The 25,011-nt window shown below is 46.0% G+C and overlaps 1 protein-coding gene and 1 long non-coding RNA gene across 2 annotated transcripts in view; both read left to right on the top strand.

The window, feature by feature from the left end:
* The window catches only part of LOC142857736 (uncharacterized), a 507,050-nt gene that overhangs the window by 460,495 nt on the left and 21,544 nt on the right, over positions 1–25,011 (top strand). The window lies entirely within an intron of this gene.
* The window catches only part of Gsr (glutathione-disulfide reductase), a 37,403-nt gene continuing 21,544 nt past the window's right edge, over positions 9,153–25,011 (top strand). The window contains exons 1-5 of the mRNA XM_075986510.1: positions 9,153–9,421; positions 16,553–16,579; positions 17,210–17,298; positions 17,749–17,818; positions 20,951–21,098. Coding sequence (XP_075842625.1) covers positions 9,182–9,421; positions 16,553–16,579; positions 17,210–17,298; positions 17,749–17,818; positions 20,951–21,098 — 574 coding nt within the window. The 5' untranslated portion in view covers positions 9,153–9,181. The remainder of the gene's footprint in view (positions 9,422–16,552; positions 16,580–17,209; positions 17,299–17,748; positions 17,819–20,950; positions 21,099–25,011) is intronic.

Below are 25,011 nucleotides of genomic sequence, written 5' to 3' on the forward strand. Positions count from 1 at the left end.
CAGTCTCCAATTGATAACCACTTGCAAATGAAAATTTTGTTTTCTCCTAGGGAGTCTCACTGGGAAAACACTACTCTTAAGGGTAGGCTGCATGCCCAGCTGTAGATGGCCAACAGAAAATGAACTCAACGGCATTTTTGGAGGTTCTTTGTCTAATAATGTTATTTATAAAGTCTATGGCTATAATCTCAGCACAGGAGACTGAGGCAGGAGGATTGTGACTGTTTCCAGGCCAGCCTATATGCAGTGAGATCCTGCCTCAAAAACAAAAAATAATAACAACAAAAAACTTTAAACTCAAAAACTTTAAACTTTAAACTCAAAAAGCACAGCCTCAAGTCAATAATAAAAAGGTGATTTGAATTATAACAGAATGCACGGATTAAACTGCCGTTTCATCCCTATGTCCCCACTGTTCCCTGTGCTGATTCTATGAAGACAGAAAAGGAATTCCTTCAGTTCTTACCAGCCTCCTTTGCTTTGTATTCCTTTTTGTTGTTGTTTCCTTCTTAACTTCCTGTGTTACCAATTTAATCTATTAATGACACCATTGTGTCTTATTTTGGGCTATAAAGTATAAGTTTTGAGCCTGGCAAGATGGCTCAAAGGATAACGCCTGAGTTCCATCCAGAACCCACAGCGGGAGGGAGAGAAAGTAACCCCAAAAGTTGTCCCCTGAACTCCACATGCACACACACAAGAATTTTTAAGTTCCCATTGTAGATACCCAGCATTTACCAAATTTGTTGGCTTTGAACTCCCATCACGGTAATCGCCACATGAAGACCACAGTGACAACCTCTCACTAAGCCACGCTTCCTAATGTAGACAAGTGTAGTAGTCTGACGTGATCTTCCAGGACCTCCAGGGAAAAGTCAAGCTGATTTTTAGAGATTTCTTAAATTGAAATGATGTGGGTGACATTTTCAAGATGGAGCTCTAGTTGTTACATGGTTCATGGTATAATAGTTTTGGGGCAAGTAGATAAATAGAAGTCAGATTTCCTACTCCCTTTTGAGTTGTTGGGGATTGATTGAATCCAGGCCTGAGCATCCCCAACTCTATTGCTCTACTGTATTTTGATGAGAACGGGGATTTCAGGATTTGGCTAATTGAGTTCAATCTCTCAATGTTGGAGAAGGAAGCTGGGTTTTTTGTTTGTTTTTGGTTTTTTGTGAGCAACCTGACACTTCAGATAAATGAATTTTCAAGAAGTTTTTAAATTCACCATGAAAATCTGTACTGATTTATAGTCTCTGGTAGGTAAAAATAAATCCTGGAACAAACACTAAAGCTGCAGTGGTTGATGTTGAGATCCTTAATTTTAGCAGTGATGAGTAAGTTGCAGGGTACATATACAACAACATCTTATGAAACACCTAATTTTACTATATATGCAGCGATTCTTTTTTCTAGTGCTGGGAAGTAAACCCAGGACCTCATTGGTCCTCTCAGTGAACTTCAGTTGATATACTGGATTAAAGGCATGTGCCACCACATTGGGTCAATCAACACATTTTAAATTTACATAATTTAGCCAGGCAGTGGTGGCACACGCCTTTAATCCCAGCACTCAGGAGGCAGAGGCAGGCGGGGCTCTGTGAGTTTGAGGCCAGCCTGATCTACAAGAGCTAATTCCAGGATAGGCTCCAAAACCACAGAGAAACCCTGTCTCAAAAAAAAAAAAATCTTACATAATTTACATGTTAAACCAAGCCTGGGTGTGCAAATTTACAATTCCAGTTACTCTGGAGGTTGGAGCGGGAGGATTGAGAGCTCCAGACCCGCCTGGGTACAGACAAAATTCAAGACCAGACCCTGTCTGTAATCACAACACCTGGGAGATAGAGAAGGGGACCAGGAGTTGAGTCATCTGCATGCACGTAATGAGTTCTAGGCCAGCCTGCTCTATGAGAGCCGTATGGAATGTTTTCTATTTTTAAATAATATATTACAGTGTCTGTGTGTGTGCCTGTGTGTAAACCCAGCACTGAGGAACGATGACAAGCCAAACTAAAGAGCTTGCTGACGAGCTAGGTCAAATGGTAACCTTCTGCTTAAGTGACAGATCCTGTCTCAAGGAGATAAGACAGAGAGCCACAGAGAAAGACATCCTATTCTGCTCTGGCCACTGCATGCACACACAAATCCCTGTATACTCTGTGTATGCACCACATACAACCAACTAGTTTATGTTAATTTTTTAACTTTTTATTTGTTTGATTTTTTTTGTTTGTTTTTTGTTTTTCAAGACAAGGTTTCTCTGTGTAGCCTTGGCTATCCTGGAACTCACTTTTAGACAAGCATGGCCTCAAACTCGAAAATCCACCTGCCTCTGCCTCCCAAGTGCTGGGTTTAAAGGCTTGCACCACAACCACCTGGCTATTGTTTTTCTAAACAGGGTCTTACACTGGAAGCTGACTTGGAACCACTGCATGGTCCTAGGTGGCTTCAAACTCAGGTCAATCAATCCTCCTGTTAGCCTCTCAAGTATTGAATTGAAATTACAAGCATTAGCCTGTTGCAGAATATTAAATCACACTGTGAAACCCAAGTTTGTGTTTGCATTAATTAAATAAAATCAACCTTTGTTCAGGGGGCGGAGCCAGCAACTAGCTGACTGGAATTAGCCATCGAGTCTGGTGGAGCCAGGAATAGGGATAAAGAGACACACTGGAAGGAGTAGCTTCTTTTCGGTTTGGGTCGAGTGAAGAAATGCATCTCTTGCTGGGTCTCCAGACAAAAAGCAAGGTCAGCTGGTTGCTTCTCAGCCTCTGATGTAGCAGGTTTTCACCCCACATCTGACTTCCAAGTCTTTATTGGTAAATAGAACAATTGAGACATATTTTAAACCTACATATCTTGGCCACGGCTGAGCCAGTGCCAGCAGGACCAGAAGTCCTTCCAGGTAGAGTGCTGACTGTGGGGCTGTGGAACTACAGATGATTTAATTAAAATCTAAGTGGATTCATGTGCAGCTGCTAAGCTAACAGACAAACATCATTAGCCACTATGTATGGCTGACTGATTTTCTGTTACTTATCAACATTTCTCTCCATTAACCATGAGGGTGTCAGGGATGGAATCAGGTTTGGTGGCAAACAACTTTTAATAAAGCTGATTTCTGGGTAATATAGGAGAGACAAACATGAATTAAGGTTTGCTTATTGTCTCACTAACACAGTAACAAGCCCAAGCCCCCTGTTCTGAGTTACATGGAACCATCAGAAGAAAAGGTCACTCCAGAATGTAATTCAGGTTCTGCGGCAGCAGGGTGGTTCAGTTTCTGAGCTGAACCTTCAACAGCCAAGCAGAAACATATTTATTGATTGTGGTACAAAGGTGGCTTTGGAAGTAAAACAAGTTCCTCACACCAAAACCTTTTATCTAATGTTTCCGGAAGGAAAGCATCACACCCCTGTGACTTTAGTCCTTATTGTGCGCTGTTTGCAGTGCCCAATAGTGCAAGACACTCCAGGTATGCCAGGACTGTCTTGTGACCAAAGTCATCCCAAGACTGTAAAGCTCCTTCAGAAAAACAACTCTGTAAATCAGAGAAAACAATCACTGTTTTCTGCAATGATTTCTTCAAGGTCTAAGTACCTCCAAGAAACAGCTATCACATTCTGATGTTTATAATATATTGACTCTACTATTTTTTTTCTTCTACAGAGACCACAAAAAATGCAGGGACCAAGAGAGAAGAAAGGGGAAGGAGGGAATGACAAAGAATAGGTAAGTTTCATTCACTGTGATGATGACGATGCAAAATCTCCAAAATACCAAAGAATTGTAAGATAGTAAGGGGGAGCCAAAATGGAGAGCTGGTTGAAAGTTCATTTAAGATGCATTAAACCCCACAAATCTGGGTTTTAATCAGTCAGGAAAGGCTTGCTTGCTGCCAAGCCCGATGACCTGAGTTTGACTCCCCAGAACACAAGGGGGAAGAAGAGTACCAACTCTCAAATGTCCTGCTCCCACACACATTCACCTCTGGGTGTGAACACACTCATTCAAATCAATAAGCCAACCAGGCAGTGGTGGCACATGACTTTAATCCCAGAATTTGGGAGACAGAGGCAGGTGGATCTCTGTGAGTTCAAGGCCAGTCTGGTCTACAGACCAAGTTCTAGGATAGCCACGGCTACCAAAGAAACCCTGTCTCAACACACCAAAAACAAAACAAAAACCCCTGAAGGCCCTAAGCACATTTAAGAGCCTGATGACTAGCCAGGCAGTGGTGGCGCAGGCCTTTAATCCCAGCATTCGGGAGGCAGAGGCAGGTGGATCTCTGTGAGTTTGAGGCCAGCCTGGCCTACAGAGTGAGTTTCAGGATAAGTAGAATTGTTTGTTACAAAGAGAAACCCTCTCTTAACCACCCCCCCCCATAAAACAGAGCCTGATGAGTACAGTTGTTTCTCTGTGTAACAGCTCTGACTGTCCTGAAACTCACTCTGTAGACGAGGCTGGCCTTGAACTCACAGAGATCCACCTGCCTCTGCCTCCCAAATACTGTGATTAAAGACATGCTCCACCACCGCTGACTGATTTTTGATTCTTTTTTTTTTAATTTTTTTTGTTTGAAATATTTATTATGTATACAATATTCTTTCTACATGTATGCCTGCAGGCCAGAAGAGGGCACCAGACCTCATTACAGATGGTTGTGAGCCACCATGTTGTTGCCGGGAATTGAACTCAGGACCTTTGGAAGAGCAGGCAATGCTCTTAACCACTGAGCCATCTCTCCAGCCCCCTGATTTTTAATTCTTTTAACTTCAAACTTCAATATTTTAAAAAGATGTTGTGGGGCTTGGAGAGATCGCTCAGTAGTTAAGATCTCTGGCTGCTCTTCCAGAAGATGCTGGTTCAATTTCCAGCACCCACATGGCAGCTCACAACCTCTAACTCCAGTGCCAGGGGACCTGATGTTCTCTCCTAACCTCTGCAGGTGCTGCACGTAAGTAGTGCACAGCCATTCTTACGAGTAAAATACCCAAATACAGAAGCACAAAGGTTTCAAAAATAAAAACAAAAAGCTGTCGTCATTTTTTTCTGTAAAGTCATATTCCTCTTTATCTCTCCATGTTATTTGATAGGTTTTTGGTAATCCACAGTCATTGTGATGGTTTGAGGGTTCCCGTCCCTTTAGAACGCCTCTGCAAGAACCGATTAGGAACAATATTACAGTACTTAAGGTAGGCTTTCGGCACTGGTTAAACTACGAGCGCTCTGCCCAGGTAAAAGGGATTAGCATTTTATAAAAGAGACAGAAAGGAATCTCCTTGTCTTAGAGTTCCCTAGAGGAACAGAACTGACAGGAGGGAGGGGACATCACTGAGGGGATGTCTTACATCTGTTTGCACAGTACAGGCTGCCTAGTCAAACTGACTGCACTCTGGAGAGGCTGAGAGCCCCGTAGCTACTCAGTCTGCAGGCTGGACGCCTGGGCAGTCTGGTCTGATGTAGATGCTCCACGAGCTGCAATCAGAGGCACACGCGCAAGCCGCAGCCCTTTCCTCCCAGAACCCTTCACATCTGAACCCCACCAGAAGGCACTTCCCACTCAGAGTCTTCATCCAGTTAATCCTTCCCAGAGACACCCTCATAGAGCCTCGTCTCTTAGTTATACCAAACTCAATCAAGCTGACAACCTAGATTAACTGTAACCCCCGTCTCCATCCCTACACCTTCACTATGTGAGAATGCAGCAACAAAATGCCATTAGAAGAGCCTTCGTCACATTTTCTCCATCAGAGAGACCAGTCTACCCAGTTCCCAGCTTTCCTGTGTCTGTCTTTTCCTCATATTCTTTTTTTTTTTAATATTTATTTATTATGTATACAACATTCTGTGTGTATGCCTGCTGGCCAGAAGAGGGCACCAGACCGCATTACAGATGGTTGTGAGCCACCACGCGGTCCCTGGGAATCGAACTCAGGACCTCCGGAAGAGCAGGCAATGCTCTCAACCTCTGAGCCATCTCTCCAGCCCTTTTCCTCATATTCTTGCCTCGTCAGGTCCATCCCTGGAGTCATGCTGAACACAGCAGAGTTGCTCATGCCGCCTTGAACTTGTTCTGTAGCCCAGTCAGATCTCAACTTCATTTTTTTTTATTTTTTTATTTTTTTGGTTTTTTGAGACAGGGTTTCTCTGTGGTTTTTAATTTATTTATTTATTAAGGATTTCTGCCTCCTCCCCGCCACCGCCTCCCATTTCCCTCCCCCTCCCCCGATCAAGTCCCCCTCCCTCATCTGCTCGAAGAGCAATCAGGGTTCCCTGACCTGTGGGAAGTCCAAGGACCACCCACCTCCATCCAGGTCTAGTAAGGTGAGCATCCAAACTGCCTAGGCTCCCCCTAAGCCAGTACGTGCAGTAGGATCAAAAACCCACTGCCATTGTTCTTGAGTTCTCAGTATTCCTCATTGTCCGCTATGTTCAGCAAGTCCGGTTTTATCCCAGGCTTTTTCAGACCCAGGCCAGCTGGCCTTGGTGAGTTCCCGATAGAACATCCCCATTGTCTCAGTGTGTGGGTGCACCCCTCGCGATCCTGAGTTCCTTGCTCGTGCTCCCTCTCCTTCTGCTCCTGATTTGGACCTTGAGATTTCTGTCCAGTGCTCCAATGTGGGTCTCTGTCTTTATCTCCTTTCATCGCCTGATGAAGGTTAATATTCAGGAGGATGCCTATGTGTTTGTCTTTGGATTCACCTTCTTATTTAGCTTCTCTAGGAACATGAATTATAAGCTCAATGTCCTTTATTTATGGATAGAAACCAAATATGAGTGAGTGCATCCCATGTTCCTCTTTTTGGTCTGGCTTACCTCACTCAGGATAGTGTTTTCTATTTCCATCCATTTGTATGCAAAATTCAAGAAGTCCTTGTTTTTTACTGCTGAGTAATACTCTAATATGTATATATTCCATACTTTATTCATCCATTCTTCCGTTGAAGGGCATCTAGGTTGTTTCCAGGTTCTGGCTATCACAAACAATGCTGCTATGAACATAGTTGAGCATATACTTTTGTTGTATGATAGGGCCTCTCTTGGGTATATTCCCAAGAGTGGTATTGCTGGATCCAGGGGTAGGTTGATCCCGAATTTCCTGAGAAACCACCACACTGCTTTCCAGAGTGGTTGCACAAGTTTGCATTCCCACCAGCAATGGGTGAGTGTACCCCTTTCTCCACAACCTCTCCAGCAAAGGCTATCATTGGTGTTTTTTATTTTAGCCATTCTGACAGGTGTAAGATGGTATCTTAAAGTTGTCTTGATTTGCATTTCCCTGATCGCTAAGGAAGTTGAGCATGACCTTAAGTGTCTTTTGGCCATTTGAAGTTCTTCTGTTGAGAATTCTCTGTTCAGCTCAGTGCCCCATTTTATAATTGGGTTGATTAGCCTTTTACAGTATAGTTTCTTGAGTTCTTTATGTATTTTGGAGATCAGCCCTTTGTCAGTTGCGGGGTTGGTGAAGATCTTCTCCCAGTAAGTGGGTTGCCTTTTTGTCTTAGTGACAGTGTCCTTTGCTTTACAGAAGCTTCTTAGTCTCAGGAGGTCCCATTTATTCAATGATGCCCTTAGTGTCTGTGCTGCTGGGGTTATACGTAGGAAGTGGTCTCCTTTGCCCATGTGCTGTAGAGTACTTCCCACTTTCTCTTCTATCAAGTTCAGTGTGTTCGGACTTCTCTGTGGTTTTGGAGCCTGCCCTGGAACTAGCTGTTGTAGACCAGGCTGGTCTCGAACTCACAGAGATCCACCTGCCTCTGCCTCCCGAGTGCTGGGGTTAAAGGCATGCGCCACCACCGCCCAGCTCATTTTATTTTTATTATTTTGGTTTTCCAGACAAGGTTTCTCTGTGTAGATCTGGCTGTCCTGGAACTCGCTCTGTAGACGAGGCCGGCCTTGAACTCAAAGACATCTGCCTGCCTCTGTCTCTGAGTGCTGGCATTAAAGGAGTGCGCCACCACTGCCTGGCATCTTAACCTTATCTATTTTAAATCACAGGTGTGTGTTCCTAAATGTGTGTCTGTGTATCAGGGTGTGCACGTAAGTGTGGGCACTCTGGGAGGTTAAAGGTGTCAGACCTCAGGTTGCTAGAGTTACAAACTGTTGTGAGCCTATTGTGGGTTCTGGGAATTGAGGTAGGGTTCTCTTAACCACCAAGCCATCTCCCCATCTTTTATGGTTGTACGAAGGTCTCATTATGTAGCATTAGCTGGCCTGGAATTCATGGCCTCAAATTCATAGAGATCTGCCTGCCTTTGCCCTCCAAGTGGTAGGATTAAAGGTGAGGATCACTTGTTGCCTGCACAAATAGTGCCCTTTCCATTTTATGATCAAGAAGAAATCAGTGTATGGGAGGGGCCGTTTATATGTATCTACATGCCTCTATACCTTTATCTCATACTTTAACCTGGTGAGTTTAACAATCATTGAGCTGCTTTCACCGTGACCTTGAAAAATGTTTTCTCGCTGTTATTCTGTCTACGTTTATTACTGGGTACTATACTAGACAGAAAAAAAAATCTATCTTTTTCCTTGATCATCTTGAGCCCAGATTCCTCCTACTTCTGCCTCCCAAGTCATAGTACTTTTCAAGCAGGAAAAAAATAACCCCAAAACAATGAACTATATAACATTCTCATTCGGTGCATTCTGATTGGTGTGTGGGACCTAGGGGACCAGTATTCATTATTTCTTCGCCGTGGGCTTCCACTCGGCTGCTTCTGTGATCTGTACACTGTTCCCAAGGACCCTGCCTGGGATCTTGGCCGGTTTAGTTAGCAGCTCCATTTCAGTAACTTCCACAGCTTGGCAAGGCAATGCCTTTGCCTTCAAGCTTCATCTGTGGATCATTTCTGCCACTCAACACATTATCCCAGTCTTTTTAAAAGTACCAGAGAATCACGTTAAAGAGGAAAAATGGTTTAAAAATGTTCAAATTTCTGTCTCCTGCCCCCAGCGACTCTGAACGTGAGTCAAGGCCTAACAGGGCTGGGCAGTGCAGGAGCGGGTGCCGGAGAAGCAGGGGACAAACAAAACGTTCGTTTTCTTGGGTCCCGATCCACGCGCTGCGGGGCGGGTGCTAATCGAGGGGTGGAGACGTTGGCCCTGCGCCCGGCCCGCCGCGGGTGCTTAGTCACGCCGACGCTGCACCCGCTCCCCGCGCGCACTTCCGCGCATGGCGCTGTTGCCCCGGGCACTGAGCGTGGGCGCGGCCCCGAGCCTGCGGCGGGCGGTGCGCGCGCTCACTTGCGCCATGGCGAGTCCTGGCGAGCTGCAGACCCCGGCCCCGGCCGCTGCTTCCTTCGACTACCTGGTGATCGGCGGCGGCTCGGGAGGGCTGGCCAGCGCACGGCGGGCGGCGGAGCTCGGCGCCAGGGCCGCGGTGGTGGAGGGTCACAAGCTGGGTGGCACTTGCGTGAGTATCGGGGCCCTCGGGCCTCGTCGGCAGCGCGCTTGCTCCCCGACCTCTGCGCGGGCGTCCCGGGCGCTTCCTTACTCGGAGGCCCCGGGTCCCGGGAGATGGCGGGAAAGAGAAAAAAAGAGGCCGGCTGGCCACGCAACACAGGTGCAATGCTAAGGAAAGCCAAGCATTTTAGCCCAGCTTAGCTGTCCGGCATGCATCTCCATACGGGGGAGTATTGCATCTGGCGCTGGAGCCAGAGAAACACGAAACTGCCTCTGGGCGAGTGGCGTGGGCGAGTGGGGAAGACTAGGGCTCTGACGTTGGGTGATGAGGACCTGATCTCGTCTAGATTTCAAGGGCTGCGCATGGGAATCCCCTGGAGAGTTGAAGTTCTGCCTCACTTGCTCCCGCGCATCCAAGGCTCCCAGCTGTGGCTAGAAGTACCGCGTGGGTGTTAGCGAGCTCAGAAACTCGCAGTTGATCTGAACTGCAGCCAACGCTGAGGACGACAAGCTACCTTAAGGAAAATCTTAAGGAGTTTCTCAGCTTCGTGATACTGTTTGTTTTGCATTGTTTGGGGACAAGTTTTCAAATTACACACACGCAGAGGAAGAGGGGTAGATTGAAAAACTTCATCTTTTTAAAAGTCTTGAACCCACATTAGTGTGGCCCTCTCCTATCACAAGATCAAGGCAGAGTTGTTGTTGGTGACTGAAAATGCTGACCCAAGAGTCACCTGAGACTCGGGTTCTCTCAATGCCTTTTGAAGAGTGACGTTTAAATTATACTATGTTGGGAACTCCTTAGGGGCAGGGATGGGTTCCTTTATTTGTGTACTGCTTGTTACCTTAAAATACCTTGCTCGGTAGCTGTTTGTGAAATGAATGAAGCTAGAGATGGTGGCTGGAAGCAGGCTCAAGTCACTGCTGGGAATGAGGGTGGAGGGGGGCGTTGAGAGAAAGGTACAGTCTTGATTGACTGTTAATGATTAACCTGTACTGTGACTCTAGAAATCCGTGCAGGGGGCAGACCGAAGGATGCTGCCCCGAGCCCGCCCTTTGCCCTCCACAAATGGTAGAAGTTCTGTCGCTTGTCACCTCTGCACTCTCAAGGCTTTTGTTTTCCAACTTCTTTCTTCATGTCACCTTGGATTTGGGATGTCCACCGTCATTGTTGGTTCAAGGGGCGTTGGTAAAGAAGGGGCCGGTGGGTTTAGGTTCCCATTAAGAAGGTGAAAACGAAGACAAACTGCTTCCACGGCAAACAGGACCGCTCAGAATGAGTGTTTGCCGCCCGCGGTACACCTAGCCTTGCCTGGTTCATCCTTGTGGAGCAGCTCCCATTTCACATCCAAGCACTGGTGTCCCTGGGACATCAATGTCCGGTGCGTTCTAGTGGTGTAACTTTGGGGATCCCCTCAAAGTAGTTTTTGGCTTGGAATTACAAAGCAGGGTAGGGCTGCAGCCAATATCAGAGAACATATAACCAAAGGGTAGACCCAATAACATGCGTCCATTGGAGCTTAATTTCTGAATTTAGGTGAGCAAACAAACAAAAACCAAATGTAGTTGTAAGGTGTGGGATTAAATAAAAAACAGCTGGGGGTTGGGGTAGGAGAGAACCGAAGGAAGTATCCCCCCCCAGAATCTTCCTCCCTCGAATAATTAAAGATAATCCCTTACTGCCCAGTGCACTGAAGTTATTCCTGAAGAAACAAATTAGAAATGATCTTTGAATTCAGTTTCAAAGTCTCTGAGAAGTGCAAACCAGGACTTCTCCTGCTCACAACTCCACACCTGCAGAGCAGCAGAGGGAAGCGCCCCAAGGTGGGGTAGTTCTCTCCCCACGCAGACCTTGGGGGGAAACTCCGTGGGAGCTCAAGCTCCGGTGCTTGCTGAGTGTGCTGACCCTGGGATTAGGAGGAACCCAGTTCTTGTGGGGTTCTCTGTCCTCTACATCTTGCCAGGAAGCATGTGGTAAGGGCTGACTGAGTGACCTGCAAAGTTACAGTGAACTGGGCTGCATGGTGCTGCCCAAGAAACCCGCAGGGCAGGCCCGGAAAAGGACTGCCCAGTAGATTGTGGCTCATGTAGTCAGCAGGCAGTGATTTAGCGACATGCAGCCTGGCTTATTGTCGCCAGCATGCACTTTAATTTCTCAATGTAGCTCTCTAACCAGCCTGGTGGAAGGAAAATTCATTTCCTTTTTAAAATAAAGATTTATTTATTTATTATATATAGAGTTCTGTCTGCATGTATACCTGCAGACCAGAAGAGGGAGCCAGATCTCATTACAGATGGTTGTGAGCCACCATGTGGTTCCTGGGAATTGAACTCAGGACCTCTGGAAGAACAGCCAGTGCCTTTAACCTCTAAGCCATCTCTTCAGCCCAATTCATTTCCTTTTGATTCCAATAGGTTCCCTTTAAAAATATAAACTAGCCCTCATTGGCTTTGTGAATTTAGAACTTCATAAAATGAAGCCCCTCTTGCTCTCTCTTTCTCTCTTTTTTTTTTTTTTTGTTTGTTTTTGTGTTTTGGGATAGGGTTTCTCTGTGTAACAGTCCTAGCTGCCCTGGAACTAGCTCTTGTAGACCAGGCTGTTCTCGAACTCACAGAGATCCGCCTGCCTCTGCCTCCCGAGTGCTGGGATTAAAGGCGTGCGCCACCACTGTCCAGCTGTCCTGCTCTCCTGAGTGTTAAATACAGAAGAGGTTGTAAATTGGGGAGCTGGTTGGAGTTTTATTTTTCACTTTGGCCTTGTTGATTGGCTGTCTTGCAGTGATAATTGCTATATTTTTATTTTAAAAAAGAATGTTTTTGAAGAGCAAACAAGCAGTTTGTTCAGAAGTAAACAAACAATCAAACAAAAACCCAGCTCTCTGTAGCTAGAAGGGGCCTCAAAAATGAGCTGCCTGTTTTGTTTTTGTTTTGTTTTTACACTTTAAATATTATCTTTTTTTTTTTTTTTTTTTTTTTTTTGGTTTTTCGAGACAGGGTTTCTCTGTGGCTTTGGAGCCTGTCCTGGAACTAGCTCTTGTAGACCAGGCTGGTCTCGAACTCCCAGAGATCCGCCTGCCTCTGCCTCCCGAGTGCTGGGATTAAAGGCGTGTGCCACCACCGCCCGGCTTTAAATATTATCTTTTTAAATGTGTGGGTGGAGGTACCTACAGTGGTCAGAGGTGTCAGATACCCCCAGGAACCACAAAATTACATGTGGTTGTGAGAGCTGGGAATCAAACTGGGTCCTCTGGAAGAGCAGAATGTGCTCTTAGCTGCCGAGCCATCTCTCCGGCCATACCTTTACATTAAAATTTTCTTCTTTGAGACAGAGTCACATGTCACCTCAGCTTGCCTCCACTACCACGTAGCCGCTGCTGGCATTTATCTCCTGAGGCTCCTTCTGCCACCTTCTACTTGCTAATACTGGAGGTGCCCCAGGTGCCAGTGTCTGGTGGCCTCCAGGCCTGCTGCCAGTGGGGAGACCGGCAGGAGAAAGAACGAGTGTGGCTGGAGGCACTGAGCTTTTGTTCTCCAGGGCTGCCAAAATAGGACAAGGGCTATTTCAGGACTCTGGCCCTCTTTTCCGTCCCCAGGCTCTAACGTGTGCACAGGGACACTGCAGTGCGGATTCTCTGGCCCAAGAAGGCTGTCGCCTTCTGTCATCCTCTCCGTCTAGTTTCTTGGTTGGATGCGTGGGCACCTTAAATAAGTTTAGAGCGTGGGAGCCCCTACACGCTCTGGGATGAGATCCACATGGGGCGCTGGCCTGCACAGTGGATGCTTAGTGCGTTCTGGAAATGAATGACTAAGTCCAAGTTTTAAAAAAGAAATGGTAGGGGCTGGAGAGATGGCTCAGTGGTTAAGAGCATTGCCTGCTCTTCCAGAGGTCCTGAGTTCAATTCCCGGCAACCACATGGTGGCTCACAACCATCTGTAAAGAGGTCTGGTGCCCTCTTCCGGCCTGCAGGCATACACACAGACAGAATATTGTATACATAATAAATAAATAAAATAAATATTTAAAAAAAAAAAAGAAAAGAAATGGTAGAAGCTTCTTAAAAATAAACCAGATAGACCTTAGCAGTAAGTCGTGTGTAGGTCTGGCCATCTTGACCCTAAGCAGACGCATATTCCATTTTTCATGGGTTAAATTTAGGATTTTATGTAGCCTAGGCTGGCCTGGAAATCCTGTTACTCATGCTAGAGCCTTCCAGGGTTATGAGTGTGCATCAGCACCCTGTCTGCACACTTAAAAAAAAAAACAAAACACCTACAGTGTGCTCAAAGTTGCTTCAGGTGTACATGAGGAGTAAAGTCATCGCGGGGCTGAGTGGCTCAGAGCATCCCAGTGCTTAGGTTGCTTTCTGAGATTGCTGGGGAGCCAGAGGTGGGGTGGGGAGGAAGTGGAGAGTGTTTCTGTTTTTCTTTTCTTTCTTGGTTTTTTTTTTCTTGGTTTTTTTCAAGACAGGATATCTCTGTGTAGCTCTGGCTGTCCTGGAACTTACTCTTTTAAAAACCTTATTTATTTATTTATTTATTTATTTATTATGTATACAATATTCTGTCTTTGTATATGCCCACATGCCAGAAGAGGGCACCAGACCCCATTACAGATGGTTGTGAGCCACCATGTGGTTGCTGGGAATTGAACTCATACTGCAAACTGCAGAGGGTGGGGGTGTGAGTTAAAGGCACCGAGACCCACTTTGCCCACCCTGGAGCACCCCACCAAGGAGCCGGGGCTGATCTTCCCTGGGGATTTTAGCTTTTGGCATCTGCAAAACCCCTGTCACCCTCCTCCCTTAGGAGTGGCTCATTCTGCTGTCCCTGTGACTGTCAAATGCCTCCCTTGAAGTAGCAGAGCCTCAGCTTGGTCAGCTGGTGATTTAGCAGACAGCGTTTGTTCCAGCTGTAACAGAGGACTTCCTGCCAAGTGTGTCCAACCGGCCACATAGGTGTTCTGGGTTTTATTGTGTGTCCAAACGGCTGCATAGGTGTTCTGGGTTTTATTAGGCTTGGGTTCTGTACATTTCTCTCATTTCTGTGGGTTCCTGCTTCTGTCTTTTAAGAATCATTTTAAAGTGTAATCTCATTTTTTAAATCCAAGTACAGTCAGCAAGAGGAGGGTGTAGGGATGGGAGGGAGCAGTGCTGGGGTGAATGAAAGCAAAGTATGGTGCTCTGTGTGTGTATATGTGTGTGCATGTGTGTGTTGTGTGCGTGTGCATGCATGTGCATTGTGTGCGTGTGTGTGTTTGTATGTGTGTGTTTCATAATGAGCCCTACTAGCTTGTGGGATAAATTAAAAAGAAAATTCTTGCTAGGTGGTGGTGGTGGTGCACACCTTTAATCCCAGCACCTGGGAGGCAGGGATCTTTGTGAGTTCAAGGCCAGTCTGGTCAACAGAACAAATTCCAGGATAGGCTCCAAAAAGTTACAGAGAAACCCTGTCTCAAAAAAACCAAAAATAAATAAATATAAGAAAAATTCCAAGAACAAAACTGGACAGGTAGGGACCCATCTCTTTCTAGAGGGCAAAAAACCCAAACCCAATAACTTGGAACCATAGAGAAGCATCGTTCTTTCCTTTACAGTCTCTGGGTACAGGATAATAGTGAACAGTAGGATTATAATAAAGCTTTATCAGGTATACTTTAGCAAATAGAATCTGGAAAATTGGAGGAATCAAAAAACTAGCCATAAGTCTTGTTCTTTTTTGTTGTTGTTTTTTTTGGGACAGGATCTCACCTATTGCGTAATTTGGCTTTGAACTCTACATAACCCTGCTGTCCTTGAACTCCTTCCTGCCTGGCCTCCCAAGGCCGCTGCCCCTCACCCTCCAGTTCAGGGTATGAGATCCACTGAGGTTTTCTCATTTCATTAGCAGCGGTTGCTCAACATCCAGGTTTCATATCACATGCCTTATAATCTTGTGCTTTTGGTGACTGCTCACCAATTTGTAAATATGTGGCAGCACCGATTTAAAAAAAATAGTGCATCTGTTTGTTTGAATGTGTACGTATGTGCATGGGCTTCCTTGCCATGGCGCATGTATGGAGGGCAGAGGACAGCTCGTGCTGGTTGGTTCTCCTCCTCGGCCAGTCAGCCTTGGCTGCAAGCATCTTGACCCCCTGCGCCATCTCACTGGCCCCACGCTGATTATTTTTACAAATGCACTATTGATTCCTTCTTTTGTCTTAGAACCGCCTATGTCAGCCAAGATAAATTATCTCTTCTTCCTAGTCAGTAGATATCTGGTTAAAGAGTATCTGGAATGTGTGTCGGGGGATCTGTAATTTTCCCTTTAAGCTGAAATCTGTCTGGTTTTCCTTCTACAAGCGGCTTTCCTGCTAGTACACACAGAACATTACCCATGCAGTGAGATCCAGGCTTGGATTTGTCCTTATTTTATTTTATTTTATTTGAGACTCAATCTTCTGCGTATCTAAGGATCCCTGGATCCAGATTCTCTAAGTGCTGGGATTTCAGGTGTGTGCTCCCACGCCTGGCCAGGGCTCACATTTCCCACTCTCAAGCCGTTGTAAACACATTCTTAGACGCCCCAGCTTTTAATACAGAGGCAGTGATCAAAAGTGGTTAGCAGGCTGGGGAGATGGCTGAGGAAGTGAGAAGCTTGTTGTATAAGCATGACAGCATGACTTGAGTCTGGATCCCAGAACCCACGTAAAAGCCAGATGTGGCAGCTTATACCAGGCCCTGGGGCAGGCAGATCTTAGGGGCTCTCTGAACAGTCAGTCTAGCCAAAGTAGTGAGCGCCGGGTTCAGTGGGAGGCCCGTCTCATATGGAAGGTGGAGGTCCATGCAGGTAAGCACGCACATGCATGCGCGTGCGTGCACACACATACACTACATACACACACAAAGAAAATCTCACCACCCCTCCCCCTTTTGAGAAAAATGGATACATGTGTTCTGCTCTGTCACACGAGGAACTCTGCATGATTTTCTAATTGTGGTAGAACAAGCAAGTGACGGTAGGATCCAGTTCACTGTGACTGTCACTAGTTGTGGCTGATCTCGGGGTGAAGCTGTGACCTTTGGTCCTCATTTTTCTTATAGGTGTTTGACTGACTCAGATTGGGCATTCTTAACCTGTGTCTTTTTGCATTTTTTTCCCCTAGGTGAATGTCGGATGTGTCCCCAAAAAGGTAAATTTTTAATCTTGCCTCCCCTCACTGCTCCTTGCTCATGTTTAGTGAATCACGGTCAGAATAAGGGCGTTCCAAACATACCATTTGCAGATTGCCCTCGTTAGCTTTCTGTTGCTGTGGCAAGCACCTGACCAAAAGCACCTTGGGGAGGAAAAGGTTTTATTTCCTATTATAGCTCACAGTCCATCACAAAGGGAAGTCAGGGCCGGCACTGAAGCAGAGACCATGATGAAACCACTGCTTACTGGCTTGCTCCCCATGGCTTGTTCAGCTTGCTTTCTTATATATATCCACAAAGCTTACAAAAACATAAAGTTTAAAAGAGGAATTAGAGTAAGAGTAAACAAAAAAGTGTAAGGAATAATAAAAAACTTCAGAGGAGCAATTATGAGGCCATTTAATATTCTACTTTTTATCATGTTTATAGGCTGGCTAATTTAATGCTATCATTTTCCCTGATACTTCAGATATAAAATCTGTCTAGCCAGGTCCCGAATGTTCTCTCTTAGTGTATTTAGTTGCCATTTAACTCTAAGGTCACTATTTTTGTCTGTCATGTTTCCCTCATGGCTTCTGTCTTTCTTCAGCACTCAAGAGTGACTAATTTTGATACTTTTTTTTAAATAGGTAATGTGGAACACAGCTGTCCACTCTGAATTCATTCACGATCATGTGGATTATGGCTTCCAAAGCTGTGAGAGTAAATTCAATTGGCAGTAAGTGTTAATGCTATAAGGGTTCTGTTTACAAGTCTGGGTGCTTTTGAAACCCATTTGTACTTTGAGGGGCGGGGGTTTACTGTGTCCGAATATGTCCAGGGCTGGGTGTGTAGCTTGGTCGCAGAGTTCTTGCCTAGACTGATTGAATTCAGGCAGTCAGGCTTGGCAGCATGTGCCCTTACCTAGTAAGCCATCTTGCTGGTCTAGCTCCTGATCTTCTGCACAAACAGAGGCACACATACTGCAGATGCTCCCTGAACATGCTCCAGAACAGAACAGGAACACCCTGAGCATCCTCAGCATGGAGAAGCTTCTGGCCCAGGGGACACCTCTCTTCAGTTACTTCTTTTATTTTTACGGATAGTCAATGGTCTTCGAGGCTGAGGCCCTGACTTCTAGGTGAAGAAAGAAATTTGTTTCTGCGTAGTGACTCCAGTGTCTTTACAGTGTCATCAAGGAGAAGCGTGATGCCTACGTGAGCCGCCTGAACACCATCTACCAAAACAATTTAACCAAGGTGCGTATGCCGGCCTTTGAGCTTGGCCAAGGAGTCCTACAGGAGGCACCAGATCTGACCAGACAAAAATGCAGCCTTTGGATATGTCTTCCTCTTTCTTTTTTGGTTTCTCTGTGTGTAGCCCTGGCTTATCCTGGAACTCACTCTGCAGATCAGGCTGGCCTCGAACTCACAGAGATCCCCCTGCCTCTGTCTCCCAAGTGCTGGGATTAAAGGTGTGCACCACCCTTGTCCGGCCATGTCTTAATACTTCTATGCTTTTTTTCTGTTAATTATTTTGAAGCTGACTTTACTGATCAGGAACCTTTGATCCAGTAGGCCAGTCTATATCTACAGAGAGCAGACAGGGTATGCCAGGTCTGTAGCGAGAATACACGAGAGTGCTTGGGTGGTCGGCTGAGCCGGTGGCTTGCTGGTGCTGCTCTTGGATGGTCGGAGCGGGGCAGGCAGTTTGCTGGTGCTGCTCTTTCCCATGGGCAGAACAGCTGTGGCGGCAGCTAACCTGTCCTGTGTCAATGAGTGCTCACCCCTGTATTTACATCTGAATTCTTCTGAAGCTGTCCCAGACTCTCGTGGGTTCTCGCTACCCAGGTCTCCCCTCATGTGTGCATCTTCAGTAGCTCTGTCCCTTCAGTTAAATCAGGAGAGAGGGATGTGTAGGACAGCGTGCTGGCCAAAGCCAGGAGCACATGCTCGAAACCCAGTGTCCATCCTTTGCTGAGAACAGCTTCTTACAGACTGGATTCAGAAAGATAACTTTGTAAGTAAATTCTTATCAAGAAAATTCTGGGGGCTGGAGAGATGGCTCAGAGGTTAAGAGCACTGGCTGTTTTTCCAGAGGTACTGAGTTCAATTCCCAGCAACCACATGGTGGCTCACAGCCTCCCTAATGAGATCTGGTCCTCTCTTCTGGCCTGCAGGCAGAACACTGTATACATAATAAATAAATAAATCTTAAAAAAAAAAGAAAATTCTGCAGAGGTGTATTTGCCTACAGCAAGTGTTTGCCTTCTGTCCCTCTCTCCCGATCATTTTTTAAATTAAAGATTTATTTTTGCTTATACGTATGCGTGTATGTATGTATGCAGACACCCATAGGGGCAAAGACAGTGTTGGATCCCCTGGAGCCGTGGGTACAGGCAGTTGTGAGCCACCTGAGGTAGGGGCTAGGCTCTAAGTCTGGGTCTTCTGGGAGAGCAGCAGGCCCTCTCAACCACAAAACCATCTGCCCAGCACTCCTCCCCTTATGTAGGAGCTTAGAATGTAGCCTTGGCTGGCCTGGTGCAAAATCTTTTTACCTCTGCCTCGTGAGTGCTAAGACAAAAGGCATGTGCCTTGGCCAGCTGCTATTGGAATTTCTCTAAGGTGGCTAACTAAATTTCAAGAAAAAAGATGGGCTTATGAGCTGGCTCGCAATTAAGAACACTAGCTGCTCTTCCAGAGGACCCAAGTTTGGTTCTCAGTCACCCACATGGTGGCTAACAGCTATGATTTCAGATCCAGGGGATCTGATGCTGGCCTCTGGCCTCTGCAGGGCACTTTGTATGTGTGGCATACATGCAGCAAAACACCCATACCCATAAAATAAAAATAAATAAATCTTTACCCAAAAAAAAGGTAGGAAAGTCACTGAGAAATCAGCATTTCTCCAGAATTTAGGATTGGTGTGTGGTAGAGTTCACTCCAGTCTTGTGATAGGCTAGAGCTGGTAGAAGGTTCTACAGCAAAAGGAACTTTGATGCTGTGTCCCAGGCAGTGCAAACCTTTCTCCCAACTGTTAAGTGTGTTGTCACCACTCAGCCCTTTTTCTTCCAGGGAGTACTCACTGACCCCCAAGAAAGGCTGTTAGTAATGCTCATGGGTTTGGCATTAGTTTAAATTCAGTTCATTAAGCCAGGCACCTGCAAGAACAGGCCTGGAAGGGAGGTTAGCAGGGAGGAAAGAGTTCAGAACCAGGCATGCCGCAAAACGCCGACTCATTCCTTTGTGTGAGCACACATACGTGGCTCCATTAGCCTTTCATCATCCACCTTCGTGTGCCAGGACATAGGTCACAGCCGGCTGGAGCCTCGGATTGACCCTTGTACAAACAGGGTTCCACTCGGCAGGTCAAGCATTAGTGCTCTCAGAATTTCCATGGTAGAGCGTCTCTGTGGAGTTTGTTGTTTTTAGTAGCTTTTCTCCCACTAAGGAAAGCAAAAGGTTGCCTCTTCTCTGTTGGCCAGAGTATTTCTCGGGCATCTTTCCCCTTTATTTGTCCCTTGTCCTCCCCCCTGGCATGTCATTTTTAGTGTCTTTTCAATGTGAGGAAGGAAGACTTTCACCTTCAGCTCTTGGAATCAAAGATGCTGTCTCTTTCCTTGGAGTGGCTAGCATGGGTTTTGTTCTCTTGCTCCTGGCTCGAGGTAGCTCTGTTACTTCTTGTTATTCACGTCCAGCACGAACGGGCAGTGAGCTCTCCTGCGTATCAGTTACTAATCAGCAGGTCTAAGAATGTGAGCAACAGAATCCATCTTACTGTTTAGAAATCCCAAATCAAAATCTTGCGGTGTACAGTGGCACTCTCCTATAATCCCAGCAGTGAAAGGCCGAGGCAGGAGGATTGCCACTTCAAGGAAAACTTGGTCTGCAAGAGACAGGTGCCTGAGGTTTTTTTTTGTTTGGTTGTTTTTTTGCGTTTTGAGACAGAGTTTCTCTGTAGCTATCAAACTTGTCCTGGAACTAGCTCTTGTAGACAAGGCTGACCCCAAACTCACAGGGATCCACCTGCCTCTGCTGAGATTAAAGGTGTCTGAGCTTTGTAATCCTAAAACTCGGAAGTAGAGGCAAAAGAACCAGGATTTTTGAGGTCATCCATTACTACATAATTGGACTGGAGCCTAGCCTAGGCTACTTTTTTGGTGAAGTAAGGAGCTGATATTATTAGGCAGCTAGATATTTTTTGAGATGGGTTTCCTGTACTTCAAACTGCCTGTGAACTTGCTATATAGCCAAGGATGACCTTGAGTGAGTGCCTGATCCTCCTCCCAAGTGCAGGATTCTAGGAGCACACCACCCCTCCCCAGCAGGTGTGCTTTTTGTGTGTTTGCTTTCTAAGTCTTATGACTGCTAATGCCAGCGTTCCCTCCCCAGTCCCACATAGAAATCATCCACGGCTATGCAACATTTGCAGACGGTCCTCAGCCCACGGTGGAGGTCAATGGGAAGAGGTATACTGCCCCTCACATCCTGATTGCCACAGGTGGTGTGCCCACAGTTCCTCAGGAAAGCCAGATCCCAGGTGAGTCTTCCAGAGGCCAGTGCGGTCAGAGAGTTTACATGCCACATCATGGGATCGGCCTGGGCTGGTTCTGTCCTGAGAAAGGCCAGGAAAGAAGGTCCTAAGTCTAACTAAGTGGTAATTATTATTTCATCCAGTTCAGGAGTCAGGAAGAGAAACCGTGAGAGCTGCAGCTTTTTGCTCCTGGGATGGCAGAGTGCTGGGGCTGTCAGACAAATGATTATTTCTAAGATTTAATATACAGTAACTATTCGAGAGAACTATTGTAAAAAGAATAGCTTTCCCCATTGCAAGTTTTTGTTTCTTTTTTTTTTTCTTCTTTTTTAGATTTATTTATTTTTTATGTAGACAGTGGTCTGCCTGCATGTCTTCCTGCAGGCCAGAAGAGAGCACCAAATCTCACTACAGAGTTTATGAGCCACCATGTGGTTGCTGGGAACTGAACTCAAGACCTCTGGAAGAGCAGCCGGTGCTTTTAACTGCTGAGCCATCTCTCCAGCCCCAAGTTTTTGTTTCTTGTATAGCCATGTATAAAAGATAAACTAGCCATGAATCTCCGAGGTGGTCCTGTCTGCCTGTGTATCTGTGTGTTGGGCTAAGAGCTAGGAATGAATCCTGAACGGATGGCCATAGTCACTCTTAAGATGCATTGGTCATTCTTTCCCCCACGTAATATCGTCAGTCTTGGATGGTGAGTTTCTTAGTTTTCTGTAATACCGTAAGTCTTGGATGGTGAGTTTCTTAGTTTTCTGTAATACCGTAAGTCTTGGATGGTGAGTTTCTTAGTTTTCTGTAATACCGTAAGTCTTGGATGGTGAGTTTCTTAATTTCCTGTAATACCGTGAGTCTTGAATGGGGAGTTTCTTCGTTTCTGTTGCTGTGATAAGCTACTCTTGACAAAAGCAACAAGAAAGGTTTAATGCGGCCCACAGTTGAGATTGCAGTCCATTATTCAGGGAAGCCACAGCAGCAGGAACACGAGTCACAGCACATCGCAGTCCTGACACAGCACTGAGTGTGTGCCTGCTTTCGCCCAGTTCTCCCTGCACAGCTGCAGTCTGGGATCCTGCCTAGGGAATGGCACTGCTCACAGTGGGCGGGTCTTCCGAGTCAGTGCTGTCAAGCTCTTTCCACAAAGCCCTTCTGCATTCTTTCACATTGACAGCTAACAAAAGCTGTCGGGGGGGGGGGGGCATACTTTACACATCTTTTGAATTCTCATGGAATGTCTCCATAGCTTGTGAGTTTTGGGGCACTTCGTGTGTGTGCCTTTAAAAGATCTTTTCCTGTTATTTGCTTTTTTTTTTTTTTTTTTGATATAGTCTCATGTAACTCAGGCCAAGGATGACCTTAAATTACTGATTCTTTTGCCTCTACTGAAATTACAGGCATATACCATCACACTGGCTTATATTTTTCTTGTGTTTATTGTTGGTTTCTTTATTTCCCACCCTCTGGAATTTTAAGCAGGGATTATAATCCCCAAAGCTAAAGAAAACCACTGTAAAAGATGCAAAGATACCATTCTCAAGTAACGTGATGTTTACTTGGGAATATTTGGTGGGCATAACCTATATTGGGTGGACGTAACCCCTGCTAAAACCAGTCTCCAGTAATGTCTGGAGGCAGGTCTGGAGAGATGGCTTAGTGATTAAGAGCACTTGCTGCTCTTCCAGAGGACCCAGGTTCGATTCCCACCAGCCCCATGGTGGTTCAGAATCATCTGCAGCTTCAGTTTTCAGGGCATCTGACGCCTTCTTCCCGGCACCAGGCCCTTCACAGTTGACTGTATGCTGGAGAGGCTGAGTACCCAGTAATTAGCCGCTCCATCTGCAAGGCTGGATTTCTCTCAGTCTGACTCTGCAGGCCTAGGGGATTCCTAGGGAGCCTCTGGTCTTCTGCCAGAGGGCTGCAGCTGTGTCCTCATGTCAGTGAAGGGTGGCAGCCGTGGAACAGCAGGGTAGGCGCACACGCCAGCAAGGAGCGAAGGTGAGGGCAAAAGCTGCACTTCTCTCCCCTCTGTCCTCTCTGTAGCTGCGCCTCCACCAGCAAGGTGCTGCTTTCCTCCGTCCTGGCAGGTAGAGCTTCAGTTTGAGGCAGTGAATCTCTGTATGTAGCAAGCAAAACCAGAAAAGCAAATTGTAAGGACTAGATAAATAGAAGCAGCAGGTAACACTTAGCGAAAGTAACAGTGTTGGATGGGCTGGGCTCTTAGAACAGAAAGCCCCGTGGGCGCGGGTGGTAGCCCTGTGCTGGAGTGCTCCCTTAGCAGGCCTGAGACCTTGGTTCGATTTCTAGCAGTGCAAGAAACAAGACACTGCCTGGAGAGAGGGCTCAGCCATTTAGAGCGGTTGGTGCTCTTCCAGAGTACCTGAGTTTGGGTTCCAGCACCCACATGGTAGCTCCCAACCTTCAATAACTCCAGTTCCAGGGGCCCCAGCGTCCTCTTATGACCTCCACAGGCATGGCCCAAACATGGTGCACATATACACATGTAGGTAAAATACTCATAGATGTATATAGTAAATCTTAAAAGAAAAACACTAATGGCGGGGCTCTAGAGATGGCTCAGTAGTTAGGAACACTGGTTACTCCTCCAGAGGAACTGGGTTCAATTCCCAGCACCCACATGGAGCTTAACAACAACCAGCTCTAACTCCAGTGGATCCAGTTCCCCTTCTAGCCTCTGCAGGCACCGTATACATGTGATACACAAACATGCATGCATGGAAACACCCATCCCATAAAATAAAATGATTTTTAAAAAGCAAAACAATAACAGAAACCTAATGATTTATTTTGTCTAGAGAGAGGAGTAGAGGCATAGAATGGAGAAGAGTCCTGACCTCACTCTCAGTATACCTTCTCATGGTTTTATTTGTTTGTTTGAGACAGGGATTTTCTGTATAGCCCTGGCTGTCCTGAAACTTGCTCTGTAGACCAAGCAGGCCTCGAACTCACAGAGATCCACCTGCCTCTGCCTCCCTAGTGCTGGGATTAAAGGTGTGTGCCATCACCGCCTGGCAATTTATTTTTTTATATTGGAGATTGAGCTCAGAATCTCATACATGCTAATCATATGCATATTACCTGTGTACATGCCCAGGCTACCATTTTGTGTGTTTGTGTGTGTTTTTCTTGAGACAGGGTTTCTCTGCATCTTTGGAGCCTGTCCTGGAACTAGCTCTTGTACACCAGACTGGCCTTGAACTCACAGAGATCCGCCTGCTTCTGCCTCCTTAGTCCGGAGATTGAAAGTGTATGCCACCACCGTTCAGTTTTTGTGGATTTTGTTATTGTTGTTGTTTTCATTTGTTTGTTTGTTTGTTTGTTTGTTTTTTGAGACAGGGTTTCTCTGTGTATAGCTCTGTCTTGGAACTCACTCTGTAGACCAAACTGGCCTCAGACTCACAGAGATCTGCCAGCCTTTGCCTCCCTAGTGCTGGGATTATAGGTGTGCACCACCACAGCCTAACCCAGCCTCACCTTTAGTGACCTTTAAGTGATGTAAAACATTACTTCATTAATTAAGGTAATAAAAACAAGTGCAGCCTCTAAATTCTCTGATGACAGATAGTAAAGGCAGAGATTCTCTGTTTTTCGTTTTACTATCTGTTTTTTTTAAATATTTATTTATTTATTATGTATACAAACATTCTTTTTTCTCTTTAAGATTTATTGACTTGTTATGTATACAGTGTTCTGCCTACAGGCCAGAAGAGGGCACCAGACCTCATTACAGATGGTTGTGAGCCACCATGTGGTTGCTGGGAATTAAACTCAGGACCTTTGGAAGAGCAGGCAATGCTCTTAACCACTGAGCCATCTCTCCAGCCCTGTTTTTTCATTTTAATTGGTAGCTTGAACCTGGAAGAGTGGGGCCTAAAAATAAGGAGACCAAAGTCTCAGTCAG

Source organism: Microtus pennsylvanicus, chromosome 9, assembly GCF_037038515.1.
Source record: "Microtus pennsylvanicus isolate mMicPen1 chromosome 9, mMicPen1.hap1, whole genome shotgun sequence".
Classification (NCBI taxonomy): Eukaryota; Metazoa; Chordata; class Mammalia; order Rodentia; family Cricetidae; genus Microtus; species Microtus pennsylvanicus.